The sequence below is a fragment of the Astyanax mexicanus genome, chromosome 11, assembly GCF_023375975.1.
Source record: "Astyanax mexicanus isolate ESR-SI-001 chromosome 11, AstMex3_surface, whole genome shotgun sequence".
NCBI lineage: Eukaryota > Metazoa > Chordata > Actinopteri > Characiformes > Acestrorhamphidae > Astyanax > Astyanax mexicanus.
The window spans coordinates 40,751,621-40,770,878 of record NC_064418.1 but is presented as its reverse complement, the minus strand read 5'-3'; the positions used below and the strand labels follow the sequence as shown (position 1 = coordinate 40,770,878).

Below are 19,258 nucleotides of genomic sequence, written 5' to 3'. Positions count from 1 at the left end.
AAAAACATCTGGATGGTTGCTCCTGTTGTGTTGTATTTTTTGTATTTTTAAGTCGTGCATTAAATCATATACGAACCAAGCAAAACTCATACATGTAAACAGATGATTGTGGTTTGAAATTTTGACAGCTTTCATGAAAGATGCTCAACTCACCTTCAACTTCCACATTAAACCTGATGACATCATCAATGGCATCACAGCTATAAACTCCTGAATGGGAGAACTCAGCTGACTGAATGACAATTCTCCTCATTGTTCCCTCTGACTGGATGTGAAGACCTTCGATTGAGTGCAGCTCAACGCCGTTCTTATACCAGCGGACTGAGGCTTCGGGATCAGACAGCTCACAGTACAGCACAATTGGATTGCCAACTTCCACAAACTTATTTCGGTCCATTTCAGAGAGGGGAGTAAATTTAACCAAAGGAGCTGCATAATAAATAACATAAAATTACACCAGTTATGTAATCATTACTTGTGTACTTTAGGATAACATACTTCAAAAAATACATTTATATACATAAGCACATGCATGTGCCTACCTTGTATATACAAAGCTGCTGAATCTCGAATTCCATAAGCAATGAAGGTAATTTCAGCTCCGTTGTCAGTGTCTCGTACCCCCCGAATACGAAGGGATTGGTGTGTACGAGAACGCCTGATGGAAAAGCGCTCATCTTCCTGGAGCTGATTGCCATTCAGGAACCAAGTGCCTATGACTGATGCAGACAACTCAATAGAAAAACAGGCATCTTGACCCTCTGGCACCAAGGCATCTTGTAGGGGTGCTTGTATTTTGGCCACAGGAACTGGAAAGGGCATACAATTGCATTTTAAAGGGTTTACATGAATAGGAATATACAGCCCTGGAAGATAAATTAAGAGACCACTTCAGTTTCTGAATCAGTTTCTCTGATTCTACTATTTATAGTTATATGTTTGAGTAAAATAAACACTTTATAAACTACTGACAACATTTCCTAAATTCTAAATAAAAAAAAATGTCATTTACAGCATGATCATCCATCTTCCTCTTGATTATATTCCAGAGGTTTTCAATTTGGTAAAATCAAAGAAACTCGTAATTTTAAGTGGTCTCTTATTTTTTCCAAAGTTTTAAATACTCCAAAAAATTCATAAACATGTAGTGATGCAGCATCAATAGACAGCCAGAGGAAAGCTCCATATCCCCAGCTCTGATACATCTGCCAAAAGACCCCTATGCTGCCCAGTATCACAATGTCAGATTAGACAGAGGTTGTCAGCAATTTTCAAGTCTTCTTAAAGGGATTTAGGTCTGGACTTTCACTGGGTCATTCAAGCACAGGAATATGCTTTGATTTTTGATAAATTTTGGTTTGTGGGTGAAATGTGAAAAAATGTGGTAAAGTTTAAGGAGTATGAGTACTTTTAAGACAATATATATATATATATATATATATATATATTAAATATGTATCATTTTACCAAGGTGAACTGCTCGAGGGAACTCCACATATCCACTTCTTCCATACTTGTTAACACTGCAAATACGGAATCTATAGTCAGCCTCACAGGGAACACTGTCACCAAGAATCTCTACTGAGGTTGCTGAGTCAGTAGTTAGGCACTGTAGCCACTCCTGAGAGCCCATTTCCTGTCTCTCTAGGATGTAGCCAGAAGGTGGATTCTTCCGAGAGTCCTGGGCTGGAACCCAAGACAGCAGCGCTGCATTGGCACGCTCTGTGTTTATCTGCACTCCTATAGGGCAGCTGGGTGGACAGTGCCTTGCAGCTGAGAAGGCATGAACAACAGAAAATAGTGGGATTATTTAATGCAATGTAATGCCATAAAGCCTTTAAAAACACACAGAACATTAAGATAAAAAAGATAAAAACTGATATATAACCTTTCACCCTTAGCTGAGATGATGTCTTTGATCTGCCCACGTAGAAGGTGACCATGCCAGAATCTTGTGGTGTAGTATTGACAAAGACCAAAATATGAGTTCTACCAAAGGACTTCAGAATGGTTTGATGTGTCTCCCTTAACTCTACCCCATCTTTGTACCAGTGAATGTCCATTTCTTCCTCTTCAACTTCCACACAGAATGCGGCATTTTCTCCCTCAAGAACATCCACTTTTCTTGGTAGCTTTCTTACAATAGTACCTACGGAGAGGGTGCAAATGCAAAAAAGCTTAAAATTCAAATGTACATTCTGATTTTTCTGAACCATGTCCCTGCTCAGCAAGTTTTAAACTGATTCTGATGTCTGATATTTACCTTTGACAGCTACCTCAGCAATGCTTCTTCCTCCATCCGGCATCTCACATAAGTATATGCCATCATCATCAACTCCAATGTCACGAATTGTGAGTCGCCGCTTTGTACCCCACTCCTCCATTCCATATTTGGCCCCTGGTTGTAACCGCCTGTCTTCCAAATACCATGTGATGGGCACAGAGTCCTCCGGTACTTCACACTCAAGAATGGCTAGGTCCCGCTCCCAGACCTGAAGGTCAGTGAGTGGTTGCTTGAATCTTACAGGTGGTTCTGTTGTTGAAAATGAGAGATGTTTCATAAAATACATTCAAAAGAGTTGACTTAATTTTAGTGCATATGACAAAAGAACAAAAATGATGTTAAGTTCATAAGTTTATACTTGACAATAAGTCAACTGCATAGCTGTGGAAATTAGTGCTTTTATAATGGTATAATACTACTAATACTGTATCTTTCACACCTTTAATTATCCAGAAGTGAGTATTATTAGCCTGTAGCCTGCTGCCAACCCCGGGTAGCACTGCTGGAGCAGCATTAGCATTAGCTGCTTACCGCGCTAGCTCTTTGGCCGTCCAGAAGTGAGTATTGTCGGCCTGTAGCCTGCTGCTAACCCTGGCTAGAACTGCTGGAGCAGCATTAGCATTACCGTTAGAAGTTAGCCGCTAATGCTCCAGCTTCAGTGGAAATCTGGAAATTTAACCTTACTGTAAATGAACTGAAATGCTTTATTCACCCAAATAAAAAGAATGTGCTTTATAATCCAGTGTGCCTTTTGTATAAAAACAGACGTTTATTGACAGTGCGTCTTATAACCTGGTGGGCCTTATAGTGCAAAAAATACGGTAAAGTCGCCAGTTTAGGACGGATACAAATGCTTTCTCTTAACTTTTACTAGCCACAGAAGAAGTCATTATAATTGCTATTCTAGAATACCTATGGGTGACCTTTGTTTTGGTTAAAACCTTCAATTTCTCAAGTCCAGCACTCTAGCTCTCAGTAAAAACAGTTCTACTGATTCCCCTATAGAATAAGCTATTTCCATGTGTCTCACTTAGCGGAAAAACAAGCTGTTGGAGATGTGAATCGAAGATAAGTGTTGCTTCTATCAGGAAGTCTTAGTGTTGGCTTTAACTTTGTGACTAGTCTGCCGAGCTGCACCTATTCAGTCTTCTGTGAGGGTTCTGAAAGTGGGCTTTCTTTGAAATGCATGAAACTTCTAACCTTAAATTTAAGCCTAGATTATTACCTCTGCTCTTATTTGATGGCCTCTAATTCTAACTCTAACTGCATAAGCTTTTTCATCAAAGTCTAACTTGCACCTTTTGCAAAAATAGTCATAGACTTTCATACCAATTCTCACATTTCTTACATCATCCATTTTGGGTTATTCTAATAACTGTATCTTAATGAACCTATAATTAGTGCTCTCTATATTCTAGGTGTGTGATTTAGAGGGGAAAGCCCCTAAAGGAAATAACTGTTTTTGGTGAATCACTATGTCAGTCAACTGTGGAGCTTCAAAACTGGCAATAGTAAACAAGGTAAAACCACTGCTCTCTGGCTAACTGCGGAATTTCACTTTTTAAAAGAACAAACATGGACAGACTTCAGTGTGCCAGCATGCAAAAAAATAAATTAGACTTTCAAAGAAAAACAACTGTTATTATGTCTGCTACAGCAGGATAATGAAAATTAACACACCTCAAACTCTATAATGGACTATATCAAATGATGCAAGAATCTAAAAAAAATAGAAATCTTATAATTACTTTAAATATTTAAAAAAATGTTTCATCTTTAACTCTGTATTTCTTTGGAATTTCTTTGGAATTTAAAATCAGTTTTTTTACTTAGCTTTTCACAGAAATGGAAATCAGCAGAGCAGTAAAAATAAATATGCTAAAACAGCAATACTCCTGCCAGGCAGTTTCAAACAAACACAACCAAGCTGCAGTTAGAAGACAAAATCCACACATAAAAAAATATATATTGTCAAACTACAACATGTACAGGATTATGCATATGACAGCATTTAACTAGTTTATTTCTCATGCTTGCTATAATACTTTATACTGTCACTTGTGCTGGGGTGGTACATGATTTTAAGGACATGGTTGTGAACTGGTATTGCAATGCAAGCATTTTGCTTTAACGATTTGGTTGACCATGCCAGAAATATGACCCCACCTCAAGAGATCACTGCCATGTGCACTGCCCAACCCCCCTGTCTTTCAAAGCTTAAGTGACTTCGCAGACTTGGACTGCATGGAATCTACTTTATCTTAATGAGTATGGCCTGGTCAGTAGAGTAAAGCTCCCAAGGTGCATTTCCCACAGTTAAACACAGAACATTTATATATTAACATTTAACATTTAAATGGTTGTGCACTAGAAAATCAAGCTGTGTATACAGCAAACTTAAAAAGCAACAGTGATCTGAGCATTAACATGCCTTGACCCATATACGGGCTACAGGTGTAAGTGATGCAAAACCCTTATTCTCTGCAGTGAAATAAATTATTTACACTCTGAAAATCTGAGTGCTCCTACAGGACACTTGGAGAAGCTGCCTGTTTTCTCTCCACTTTACTTAATAATTTCAGATCAGTAACAGGAATCAACCCAAATTCTGCATGTTTGAAAATAGACATAAAAACTAGACAACCATAATGAAACAAAAGCTTTGGAGACCATAAACTGGTTGATTTGTATTGATATCAAAATGAAGTTTAGGAAAGACCCAATTTTATTATTATTATTATTATTATTATTATTACTATTATTATTTTTGTATTATTTTTTTTATTTCAAAATTTTCCCATTTTCTCCCCAATTTACACGGCCAGTTACTCAACCCACTCATTAGAACTCGCCCTATCACTAGTAATGCCCCAACACACCAGGAGGGTGAAGACAAGCACATGCCTCCTCCGATACATGTGAAGTCAGCCACCGCTCCTTTTCGAGCTGCTGCTGATGCAGCATTGCCGAGCAGCATCACAGCGCGCTTGGAGGAAAGCGCAGCGGCTCGGTTCTGATACATCAGTACACAGACGCCTACGACCTAACAGTAATGTGGGGAGAGAGCGCCATCTACCCACCTGGAGGGAGCAGGGCCAATTCTGCTCTCTCTGAATGCCGGCAGCTTGATGGCAAAGCTGCATGAGTGGGGGTTCGAACCTGCGCTTTAGACCGCTGACCCATTCGGCACCCCCAATTTTATCATTTGAATCATTATATTTTACCAGTTGCAGATTTACTTGACTATTTTTCTATACTTTCTTTTACAATTACAATTATTTTTAGTAAAGTTCCTTATTGAAAACATGGAACCGTTTTATGTAATGCTTGAATACAAATCCTTAAGATTTAGAGGTGTAATGTCAAGCAAAAAACTGACAAAAATCCTGGCCTGATAAAGGGGTTTAAATAGGTTTTATGGTCAAGTCTTACCTTTCACAGAAAGATGGACTGCACTCAGCGTTTGTCCTGCAGTGTTGGAGGCGGCACACACATAGACCCCATTGTCCTGCTGTTTACAGTAAAGGACTTTCAGTGTGAAGTACCCCTCTCTGTCTTCATACAGTAGATACCTCCGTCCAGACAAGATTAATCTCCCATCTTTCCTCCAGATAATTTCTGGTTTGGGCTTGCCTGTCACATAGCAACGGAATTTGGCATGTTTTCCCTCCGTCACCGCAAACATTTTCACTTTGGCTGAGTTTGGCAGAGGCTCATCTTTTAGCCGCGCTGCAATCGGTCTGCCGCTCCTCGGCTTTCCTTGATGTCCCTTCCAGTGGCCATTGGTATAACCATTGCGGTTCCCCTCGTCTTCATGTCCCGGGCCCGCATCCACCAGCAGCACAGCTCCAGCAAGACTTTCACCAAACTCATTCCTTGCCTTGCATGTGTAGACACCTCCATCAGGTGCCCGGGTCTTAAAAATCTTTAGCTGGAACCATCCTCCATCCTGGTATCCCACACTGAAATGTGTGCTCTCAAAGATCTCATTCAGCTTCTTTCCATCCTTTTCCCAGGCCACCTCAGGCCTAGGATTTCCCCACAGCTTGCACGAGAACACAGCGTCTTCTCCTCGGCCCACACGCGTAGACAGGGGTTTAATGAGAAAACGAGGCTTGTTCTCCTCCCTCTGCTCCATCTCCTGAGCCTCGCCTTCCACTTTCAATGTTGCCGCAGCATAAGTCTCCCCGATACTGTTCTTGGCCTTGCATATGTACTGGCCACTGTCCTCTGCAGTCACTAGAGTAATGATGAGATTGTAGACATTACCGTCCTCAAACACGCGATATCTGCCCCCCGGGTGGATTTTCTCATTGTTCCTCTCCCATATAACTGCTGGTCTAGGATCCCCTCCTATCTGGCATTTCAGGACGGCATCTGTGCCACTCTGCACCACCACAGGACGAGGGTAGGCCAGGAACCGCGGTGCTCCACCAAACACATCCATCTCTGTTTGCTTGCCAGCCTCACCACAGCCCAACAGGCTTCAGGCATTCAGTCTCTGTCTCACTGAAGTGAGATCTTCGTTGTCCGTTTCAGTAATAGTTAAGTGTCTGAATAAAAAAAGAGATAGAGTCATTTATTTAAAGCGGAAAGGGAATAAACTTTGTTTATGAAAAAACTGAACACTGAGAAATAAGATATAATATTACATATTTGAAAATATAACATATTTATTATATTTATTCATTAATTAAAAAATTAAGGTACTTATTTTCAGTAATTCAATTTAAGCAAACCACACAATTCTATTAAGCAGAAAATAGTGTAATATATGCAGACAGGTTTTTATTTCAAGATTTTTACATTTGTAGAACATGCACGTTCTAGATAAACAGTAACTCAAGCCTTTTTGCATGCCTGACACTGTTGTTTAAGCTAAATCCACCTCTTTTTTCATTGCTGTCACCCCCTAAACTAGCTGATTGTCTTATATTACTCATTCTGTATTTTATCATCACTGTGGGTGTTAACTATATCAACTGTCCACTGCTGCACCAGACAAAGTAAACAAACATATTTTATGTATATAAAATATATACATATATACATTTATGTTCAAGGTATTTGTACAGTTTGGATTTATTCTGCCTATTTTTTTCCAGTGTAAGCGTGGGTGGGGGTATTTGCACCGGGGGATTTGATGGGGAAAGGACAGGATTGCATTTCGCCAGAGCATTTACTCCCCAGAACTTTCTATCTGCCCTGTGTGTGCGAGGAACCGAAGCCAACGGTCTGGAGGTGAACAGGCCTTGTGCAACAGTGGCCACAACACATAGCTAGCACAGCTGGTGCTGTATTTCAATGGGAAAGTGCTTTATATAGTCTGCCCTAAATAAAGGCCTGCGAGAGGGCATGTGTCAGGTATCACAAAGCACACCCTATACACACGCGTGCACATACAAACACAGACCCCGCAGACCCCAGCACACAGATGCAAAATATGCTCTGCCTTCATCACACCCCTCTTGGCAGAGAGACTGAAGAATTCAGCTGCTAAATGTCATTGTCAAAATTAGTTTCATTTGTCATTGCTTTAAAAAAAAAAACAAGACGAAGGAAAAGTAAGGCACGCGTTCGAATGATGCCCTCATTCCAAAATACCCTTCCAGCAGTCGAGAGTCTGTGACACATGAAGTCCAAGTCTAGCTTTAGTCCGGTTTATACCCCCTCGTCTGATTTTTTATGGTAGGCTTCTCAAGTTTGATCATGCTGCTAGATTGGCCTCATGAAATTACTTGCCACTGCATCACCAGCCAAAGATCTTTGATCTGCTTTACAGGGTACACTACATATAGGCTACTGCTAGTCCAGAGCCTCTGAGCACACCTCTCAAGGAACACAATCCTAGTTCAAGTGAAGGCGGAATCATATAATCTGAGTTGTTGTTCATCACGTCACTAGTGATACCCTGTTAGGCCTCTAACATGACAGTGAAATGTGTGAAATGTTGTGTGCAGATGAGCTGTGGTTTACTGCACTCTGAGTGAAACTTTAAAATTTCATAGCGATCGCCAAGAAACCCTAGACTTTTTCTCACCTGTTACACAAACAACCTTTAAAAAATGATTTTAGCCATTTGTTAGCCAAGTGTTTGAGCTCTAGCTTAACCCATGTAATCTCCCATCTATGAAGCAATATGTAAAAACATCTACACTAAAAAGGCAACCACTGGCGGATCAGATGACAGCTTTATAACGAAATACCACTGAAGCCTGATATGAGACTTCACAACAATTACCATATTAAATTATCGTACAATGTGTGCATATGGCATCAATGAATTTGTTGATCTATTTATTCAGAACAAAATCCAATTATTCTTAATATTTAATTAATTACTCTTTAAAATGTGTATTGATGTATTATCTTTATCTATGTAAAATAGTGTTCTGAGACAACATGCTGTCCAACAAAATTAAACACTGAAGTGATCATAATAGGCAACTGATACTGTATACAGAGCACATCACAATAATTGAAATCATATTTTTAACAATTTTCTTTTACAAGGCAAAAAGACTTTTAGCTTCCATTATATTTTATTTTCCATTATTTTGTCAGCATTCCAATCCATGGTTAGTTTAAACATGTATACAACAGAAAATCATAAACATATCTGTATCAACACAGCATCACCAAATAATTAACCATGCACAATTATGGATCTAAGAAAACAACATGCATGCTTATCCAGGTTTATTTAAATGAGAAAAACAAGCTCTGGTACAAGAGATCAGCTCTCCTCAATGGTAAATTATACAAACTGTACATATAAATGAACAGATATTTTGTTTTGGTTTCCAACCTGTATACTAAGAGTCGGAGTATTATATTTTGTAATATTACAGCCTATTACAACCTAATCCAAGCTATAAATTAAAATGATAATAAAGATGTGCCAATTTGTATGATATTGAATACTGTTTATTATAATAACTCCCCAGACACGAATTGCTGAGCACATCATATCCATAAGCCATATCCATTTATTTTGCAAAGAGCAAGCTTTAAAGTATATGTCAATTATATCCCAGCTGATCTCATCTAGTTATCAAACTATAAATCATCAACATTTAACTAGATTTATGGTTTTCACTAAGTGGGTTTATGAGGAGATTAACCTCTTGTTTGTATTTCTCATTTAATTACACTGACCTCTGACCTCGCCAAAGCTGCACTTTGCAACCCATATGTGACCTACCTCTCCACGGTCTTTAGGGTTGATTGTAGACATACATTCCGCACCAGGCCTCTGATCCTGCCACTAAAGTAAGGCCTGCTCCTCTGGATGCTCACTTCCTGTTTTCTTTCGCTGCTCTGGATGTAAATCCCTGTGTGATTTGTCGAGACGCGGTCTTCAGAACAACTTCACAAAAGTTTCCGCTGATCCACTCCTCATCACCTGTACATTTTGCCAGGCTTCTGTCTGCCCCGCACTGGTATAATGGTTGTTTTCCTCAATGCTGTTTGACAGCGTCCCTCTGTACTCTACAGTGTTCCCACTACCTCTGCGGTGTTCAGCCCTGAGACACCCCGAGTGTCATTGTTCGTGGAAGACCGTTAAATGCTTTTGCAGCTGCTGCTGTCCCCTAAAAATACTGGCAGTCCCGATGACAGCAGTGAAGATAAGTCGGGCTCTCCATTCACTTGCTCGCGGGGGCTAAAGATAGATTGGATGGCTTGTCCAGGGCAGATTACTTGGCTTACTTGAGACCTTGCAATAAAACCTAAGGAGAAGGGCAGCAGCCTTCTAGCCTCCTGACACATCCAAAGCCATTAGACTTCATGTACAGAAGTGCTTTGTTTTTTACTGCTTGTCATGGTCTTCCAAAGGTAGTTTCTCTAAAAGAGACACGCACCAGTCATTAACAATAACGCAGTTGTGTTCTAGTGTTCCACACAAATGATCTTTAGGGAACTGTCAGTCATTACAGAAAGGTCTTTTTAAGATTTTATTAAATAAGCGGTTCCTACTGGAAATATTTTCAAAATCAACAGTGAAATCTGTGGGGGATCTGTATGCACGTGTGGTGTGCGAGACTGAGCAGAGGGGGCACTGACCCTCAGCTGTTTAGAGGCTCACGTCTCTCAGTCTTGCACTCCCTCCTCTCATTTCAGCCATTGGAAGTAATCCGATCTCGCGCTGGGCCCTGAAACGAGCATCCTGGCAAATGAAACAGTTCACGTTAGCCGCTTTGTATGAACTTACAGGGATTAGCAGTGCTCTTTCTGAAACTTCTACATACCCCTGGCAACTAAAGAGGACATTAGCGTCCTTTTTTAAGGTTGTAATGTCTTTTAAGTGTGGAGTGTACACAAAATACTAACAGGCTGTCTCAACCGAGCTTCTGTTTATTGCCTTTTGATTGGCTGTTAAGTTGATCGTCCTTCAGTTACAATTAGAGCAGAACTCTCCTAAATTATGTGGGAATTAGCAGCACTGACAGCTTTCTGTGTTTCTGTTTCTGAAACCAATCTGCACTTTACATTCCTTGTCTTTAACATTTTACTCTTTATAACCGTAAAGTCTAAATAGATTTCTGGACCCCAGTAAGTCCACAGTAAAGCAAAAGAGTGAGTTACTACATCCAGTCATTTGCCGTTTCATTTGGCAAAAACAAACACGCTCCATTCACATGGACTTTGTAACACTTTTAGCTCTCTAGGAACACAACTGTATGGCATGGGCATGGAAGCTTTTTTAAGGTGACCATGACCATGACCATGTAAGCAACATGATATAAATGCAGCAGGCAACAAACACTCATCCACACACATGTGCCTGTGTTGTAAGCTAGATTTTAAATATAACTAGATCATTATGGAACTTACTTTATTAATGTTTGTCTAGGTCAAGCGGATATGTTAAGTCTAAAAAAGCTAAGTCAAGTGGAAGAGGTTGTCAAATGCTCTAACAGTAAGAAAGGCTGTGGCTGTTTTGTTTGTGCCATTTAGTTCCATTAAAAAGGTTTATATTTGTGGCTTTTGGGCCAAAAGCTGAAACATTATTTTTAATTAAGGATAAAAAGGATAATTTAATGTTAATGTAAGCCTTACTGTTATTTTAAGTCTGTTTGTAAACTGATTATCTATGCTTAAACATTTGGGGGTTTTGTAAATGCTAGAAATGCAGTTTAATTCCTTGCAAATCTTCCTTGAACAATCAATAGCTCTTTCCCTCCCCCTGCTGGCAGTGAAACTAAAATCACCACATTTTTCCTTATATTACTTACAGCAGGGTTATTTAGTTCTGCCAATAGAATAGATATTCTTGAGCAGATAAACATAAAGTTATAGTTACTATGCCTAATGCCAGCTATAGACTAGACGGTATAAAGCCTTCCAGTATCAAGTTGTATTCAAAGTTTTGTTCCACCCAGCACCTTAAGTCAGGGAGTTGGGGTGGTTTTGAATGGTATTTTTGCACTATAAGGCGCACTATCAATAAACCTCTATTTATGGTCATACATAAAGCACACCAGATTATAAGGCACATTATGCAACACTAGTACAGGGTTCATACACTTTTAACCAATAAATTTCCATGCCTTCATGGCAATTTTTTAATACCCATACAATTTTAAAACACCAGTGCAGACATGAATAATATAACCAAATGTAACTAAAACTATTTAAAAAAAAAATGATTATAGTAGGCCTAAAAGGAATCCAACACACAATTTTAATAATAAAACGTGTGTCAGTTCCTGAGAGCTCTAACAGTTATTGTGTAGGGCTAAATTACTAAATTAACTGAGCTGACAAAATTGTTAGCTCAAAATAGATTTTCTCTGTCAATAAATGGAAACATAAAGATTTGTAGACCAAATTTTCATGACTTTTTGTGTATTTATATTTTTCAAAAACTTATCCAAGCCTGGAAATTGCTATTTTTAAATTCCATGACTTCTCCAGGTTTTTCATGACTGAATACAAACCCTGCTAGTAAGAAACAGGGATGTTTTCCTTCTAGTTCAACATGTAACTTAAGCTTAAGTAAACAAAAACATATTTTAAAGTCAAGCGAACTGGATATTAATCTACACTGATTTCTCTCCTGAAAACTGTTTATTTGCACTTCCATTCATTAACACTAACCTTAGATTTTCAGATTTCTATTAAGGCTGGGTGCAGAAACATTAGCATTAGCGGCTAAGCATTAACGGCTAACCGCTAGCGCTAACCGCGGTTAGCTGCTAATGCTACCCGACAGCACTACACTGAGAAACCCTGGGTGTTTCGATAAGTCAATGTGATTTTAGCTAGCGGTTCGTCCCACATAGCTTGTTTTAACACTGTAAATGCTCAGGATACAGTCCGATATACTCACCTCTGAACGGGGAAAGAGCTAACCCTTAGCACGTTTAGCAGCTAATGCTAAAACTGCTTCAGCAGTGCTAGCCGGGTTTAGCAGCAGGCTAAAGGCCAAGAATGCCCACCTCTGAACGGCAGTCTGGGTGCTGGAGAGCTTCACTGAAACTCCTGTATAACGCTGTACTTTAGTGGAGTGGCTTTACTGCTCCTTACAATCTGAACGATACAATTCATACATAAGGCGCAAATTAAAATGATTTTATATATATATATATATATATATATATATATATATATATATATATATATATATATATATATATATATATATATATATATATATACACAAAATCTGACATAAAGCCTCCATTATCAAGCAAAAATATTGTACATTTAATGCACACAAATGCTTTATATGAAAATAAGAAACATACAAAAAGTAAAACACATGGCAACATGGTAATTACATGTTTAAGGTCGCTACTCACGGCATGTGGTGTCACTGGTTTCCATTAAGAGTGATTTTGTATTAGCACTGATAAAATAATTAAAACATAATTTACCTTAAATTATATTTATTATAACTTACAGTACAGTATAAACAGCATGTACACTGGAATGCAGTAAAACACTGTGTGTAAGAGAGCACGACTAGTGCAAATAAAGCCATAATATTTAATATAGTAATATAATAAGCTCTTAAATCATATAGATTATATCAAAAAATGATGTGGAAATCCCAGCACTGTAGAACTCTATTAAGGGCTCTATTACACAGAACAGAATTAGGCATGTTAATTAATGATTTTGGTCATTATGCGTGTGAGCTCATTGATTCCTTAAATCAAACAATGTGATGGATTATTAGTATTTTTGCACTATATCATTTACACTATATATATACCCCAAAATAATGCACTGCATGGGAATAGGGCACAGTTTAGAACACAGCTGGATAGAACAAACACACACAGTAGGCTCATAATCCATCACATTGTTCGGTTTAAAGAATCAATGAGCTCACAAAGAGAAAGACCAGAAAGGACAGAAAACAGGACAAAAGTCTACTATTAAAAGCCTTAGAAGGATAATAGGGAAAAGGTGTGATTAATTATGATAATGATCAATTTGTTTTTATCAAATGGCACCACTAATTTAATCAAATCAAATCAAAACAAATTTATTTGTATAGCGCTTTTTACAACTGGTGTTGGCACAAAGCAGCTTTACAGAAACATGATTACAGGACAAAGAATCAGGCAAAACATTAAACATAGAATATACATAATACAGAACCCCCAGTGAGCGCGGAGGCAAGGAAAAACTACCACAAAAAATTTAAAAAATTTAAAAATAACATGTCTGGTTTTCAGATGCTCCTGTGAATAATTTTATAAAAAATATCTTTATCATTCAAAGTTTCACATTTTTAAATGTTGCATTATTTTGAACCTTACTTTATACAGAATCCACCTAAAGTATTACAGCAGGACCAACCTTTACTGTATTTTGCCATCAGAGTAAGTAAGAATACTGTAGGCTGTGTAAGAAACTCTCTCTCTGACTGGTCCAGACACGTCCCAAACATCCAGGCTTGGCTGCATTCCTGCAGCCGCCCTATCCAAATGCCACTCTGGCAATTTGTTTACAGGAGATAGCTACTTCTCTGCCAACAACAGCAGCCGCCTTTGTTTCCTCCTGTCGCTCAGATAAGGCTGACTGAGCCGTTCATATCCATACAGTGGAAAGATGGAGAGGTGGAGCTGCAGATGGCTGGGAGGTTAAAATGCGCAGAACATCTCCACTTAACATATTTTATCAAGTGATTTGGCCCCGAGCTCCCTTGAGAGGGAATAGCAGTCAGCGGTTGATCCTGATTGCTCAGCAAGTGCCATTTCAGAGCTCACCACTGCCAAGAAGCCTCTTAGGGAAATCAAGAGTTATGTCAATCATTGATTTATGAAGGATTCAAAAAGCAAACAAGTCCTATTTTAATATACATACAGGTGTTAGACAGTGTTTGAGGGCCTTTAAAATTATGCAAGCTAATGTAACTAATCATTCCTTAATTCATAATAATAAATATTATTAAAATAGCCTTCTTAAAAACAACATTTTATGTTGATATCAAACTAAATGCTTTCTGCACAGGTCTCAGAGTAATTCTGAAACTAAGGGCATTCATTGAAAGTTTCATGTCTTCAATTTGAACTTGGATGTTGAAATCTGAGAACCTTTAACTGGAACACCCTCACAAGTCAGATTTCCTACTCGGAAAGTCAGAAGAGTCTCAGAACACCAAATACAGAATTCAAGATAGCTGCATCTCCCATCAACAGTAGTAAAAGCAGTGGTGTTTTACAGTTTATTAGCTTTTCTGTCCAATTATGTATTCTTAAATCAGTTATACATATCATACTGTCCATTGCTTTTATCTGTAGACATGTTTCCATGGTGTTTAGGTGCTCAATAATTGTATATATTAGTGGTGCTCTCAATAATATTTCTAATAGTGATAATCTGGGATGTAAAGTAAAACATATGTTGGTCGGATTCACTATAAAACATCAGTAAAGAATTTTTAAGCAATGGACATTGAAGACATAAAGATTTTAGTCAACAGTTTTAGAAAAACAACCATCAACATGGTTGTGATGTCATTCTTAGCTCCCATATCTGGCTTTCAAGGTAAACGGAAATCTGCATTTGTGGCTACTATGCTGCAGTGACAGCCTCTACTCTTTAAAGAAAGTTTTATACTAGTTGGTCAACACTGATGTGAGCATTTAATTGCATTCTGCCAACAGATCACTATTAATGTCAAGTTCTGATGTTGGATGTTCATTTATGGATTACAAATGCCCCTCCAGCTCAACCCAAAGCCAATGGATTAGACTCTATCACTCCAGAAAACTCACTGCTGCACAGCCCAGTCCTACAGGGCTTATAATTCTTAGGCAAGCAGATAATGATGTTGAACTGACACAGACTCATAAGAAGATTAGATAATGGTGCTGAAATTCTTCTGCCTGACTGTGCAGCAGTCTTTAGAAATCCTTGTGAAACTTGTTCCAGACAAATTAGCTTAAATATATTAGCTTTTTTTCTGGCTTCTTTAAAAATCAGGTCATACCTATCTAGTGTTTATGGGACAATGATAGATTTGTCCACAAAGTGTTTGTTGGTCAGGGTGTGTGCAAAAGGTGTAATGAAGGGCTCAGAACCATTTCATTGACTAAAATGAATTCATAAACACCCTGGACCTAAAACACAGGGAGTCGCCTCAGGTAATAAATACTTTACTGATCACCTCTGCAAACATGAAGAGGCATGCTGGAGATAGACTTAAAGAGCTGTACAAGAAAAAAAGTCACAATATATCTTGTATTATGAAAGCGGTCCTGAATATAGTTTATTGTTAAAGGTTTTATAGATGTGCATTTCTAAGAGAGAACTGTGATCATCCCAATAAAAAGTAGTATAGTATTTAGAATTAAATCTGTAGCAAAAAATAAATCAAATTAAAATGTTGGTATTTAAGAAGCAGAAGTATAGTTTGTTTTAGAGGAAACAGGTTTCTTTAGCCCATATTTGGAACTTTGTAAGAAAGGACCCTTCTACAGAAATTAAAGTTAAATATAAAGTGCTGGAGAAACAAAACAGATATTTTTGTACATTTAATTCTGTGTAAACTATTGATTTAAACTATTTTTATCGTTTTAGTTATATAAGGTTTATTTCACACTATGCTGTAACTAGTTACACTCTCTATTCTCTAAAACAGACATAATTATTAACAGCTTGCCATAGCCAACTTGCTAAAAGGCAATAAATGGTGCCTTCAAGTTATGTCAGAAATAAGGCAAAATCAAATTTCTATTTACAAGTGAGGGACTTTCTCAAAAAGCCCCAACTTTTTGAGTTGTGTATCAAAAAATGCTTATTACTGTATGAAGTTCAATGTTAGTTATTTAGCAGCATCACGTAAACCCTACCGTCTATTTTCTAATGGTTTAGTATGCATCTACAACCGTTCATTGAATCATCATCATGTGCCCTAGTTTTATAGTAGCAATGTGTCTGTGTTTAATTGGGTTGTTTCATCCAGCACAGGACCCTTGTGATGACAGGTTCTCAGAATCTCTGGTGATTCATTAGCGTTAACATTCTTTAGCTGTAATTTTGTCAGTCTTCTCTGAATTCATCCATGTCAGACCCTGGAAAGTCAACAGCACATCATGAGACAAGCTCTCCGCCGTGACGGACAGGCCTTGCTCATGTGTCGCTCCAGTCGACTGACGTGACCCTGGAACAACCCCCAGTTTCCATAGATGCACTGCCATATATTTCACGTTTGTTTATTTTTCCCTATCGACATCAGTCTACATATGCTTAAACTCTGAGCCAAGTGTAAGCAACAGGGCAAGTCTATTCATATTTGCCCTTACTGATCTACAGCGAGGTCAGCCTGTCAAGCTGATATCAGCACCTCTGTAAATCATGCAGGCACCCAAAAAAATGAATACACCTCTTAAATTTAAACTGTGTTGAAAGAAAATAGGCAAGGGAAGGATTCCTATAAAACGCATGCATGCTCTTGGCAGTTGGTTCTGCATGAACGCTTACAGTTGTTGTGTTTGAACATGGTTGAGGAGAGTGTGGAAAAATGTGTGCATATTTAATCAGATTTAAGCTTCTTTGAGCCATAGAATGACCACTTTTGGTCTATGAAGAGCCCTGATTGTAATAAATCAGTGAATGTGAGAAACCTTTTAAAGGTCTAGAGAACCTTTACTTGATGGAAATGCTTCTTACTAGATTTTTGTGAGGATTTGATTGCAGTTAGTGAGGTCAGGATGCTGGGTGATTAACTTGCTTGGTATCATTTTAAAATTTTCAATACCAGAACTGATACAATAATTTAAATAGATACTGGTACTGACATTTTTTTTATACCTTTTCTGTATTTTAACCAAAAAATCTATAATTATTCTCACACAATGTATTTACTTATTTTGTTGGGTCAAACATGTTCCAACTTGTGGCAATTTATTAATTGCTTTATGCATTTCAGTTCTTTTTGACACATTAAATTATATTTGTCCACATGAGCAGCGCTTTCAAAAATATCCCCGTCTACACGGAGACGCAGTACCACTCAAAACGCTGAAATGAACAGGGATTCTCTAAACATTCGGAAGTTTTCTTACCACTCCTCAGCAACAATTACTTTTTAATTTACATTTTTAAAATTATGCCACTATTTGCTTGTTCGTCCAGGCCTGGTCCAGAATCTCTGTTCACTGTAAGGTTTGTACCTCTGGACAGGAGGTTTGGAAAAAAACAGCACGCAGCGCATTTTGGTGCTTCTGCTGTGTTAGGTAAAACTGTGTAAGTTACAGTAAATTAAACTGTAAACATTTTATCAATCCACAAATCGCAGAGAGAACAGAACCAATCCAGGGGCTGTCCCTGTTTCAGGCTTTACGGTCACGTAAATTACGGTCACTGGTTTATACTGATCACAACACACCTGATCCAATTAATCAACTAACAACTAATTAACTAATCAACTAACTGTCTGCACTGGCTGAGGTGAACTGTGTGATGCAGCAGGAAAACTAGCATTACAGAGTTACTCCAAAACTACAGAGCTAACCCAGCTAACTGAAGAACAGTCTAAAACACTTAACGTAAAAATGCTGAAGCCTGTAATAAGGACGAATCTTAACGTGGCTTAATGTACTAAAACAATGAGCCACAAACACCAAACATCTTATTTTTTCAATGCATAACAAACTTAATCAGAATCTATAAACAAATCACTATTACTGACTTGTTGTAAATTCCAGAGAGGTGGGGGGTACACAGACTGGATAAGGAGCTGCAGCAGTAAATGATGTATTTTAGTTTGCTGGTGTAGGTGGTCTGTCAGTGAATCCAGGGTGATGTTGGACCAGAATAATTAACCTGTTACTGCAGAAGCGCCCTCTAGCGGATCAGTATAATTAGAGCTCACACCGATATCACTCGTCTCAGCTACACTGGTAAAAGGTGTTACAGCGTTTAAAGCTGGTTCTGGGTAATTCCGCGCTGTTGGGTCAGAGAGGGCAGTTAGTTCATTAGTTAGATCAGCTGGGTGTAATATTCTGTAAACATCCGGGCGGAGTTCGCTGGTGTTGTGCCAAAAAGAGTCCCCCTTCTGATCTCTAAGCTAATGCTAAACAAAAATCAGACATGCGCAGACTCGATATGTGACGTCAGCTTTTAAAAAAAAAAAAAAAAAAAAGCTCAGGTGGGAGCAGAGTTTTCAAAAATCTCCACCTTGGAAGGCGTTTTTCGAAAAGCTCAATTTTCAGTGACCAAAAGTGCCGTTTTCGTGTGGATGGAAGGCCAGAACAGAGACAAAAACCTCTGTTTTTAAAAATACAATTATTGTCTCCGTTTTTAATAATCCACAAATGGCAGAGAGAACAGAACCAATCCAGGCGCTGTCCCTCTTTCAGGCTTTACGGTCACGGAAATTACGGTCACTGGTTTATACTGATTACAACACACCTGATCCAACTAATCCACTAATTAACTAATCAAGTAACTATCTGCACTGGCTGAGGCGAACTGTGTGATGCAGCAGGAAAACTAGAGAACTAAAGAACC

The 19,258-nt window shown here is 38.4% G+C and overlaps 1 protein-coding gene across 3 annotated transcripts in view; it reads right to left on the bottom strand.

Moving 5' to 3' along the window:
- Nucleotides 1-12,793, bottom strand: part of obsl1b (obscurin like cytoskeletal adaptor 1b) — a 47,863-nt gene extending 35,070 nt beyond the window's left edge. For 2 of the 3 annotated variants that reach the window (XM_049484550.1, XM_049484552.1), the window contains exons 1-7: nt 9,489-10,330; nt 5,717-6,837; nt 2,264-2,533; nt 1,889-2,149; nt 1,468-1,773; nt 543-809; nt 154-429 (exon numbers count right to left, since the gene is read on the bottom strand). In XM_049484550.1, the coding sequence (XP_049340507.1) occupies nt 154-429; nt 543-809; nt 1,468-1,773; nt 1,889-2,149; nt 2,264-2,533; nt 5,717-6,731 (2,395 nt within the window). In that variant the 5' untranslated portion in view covers nt 6,732-6,837; nt 9,489-10,330. The other variant, XM_049484551.1, reaches the window with a different exon arrangement.
- Between the last annotated feature and the right edge of the window lie 6,465 nt (nt 12,794-19,258).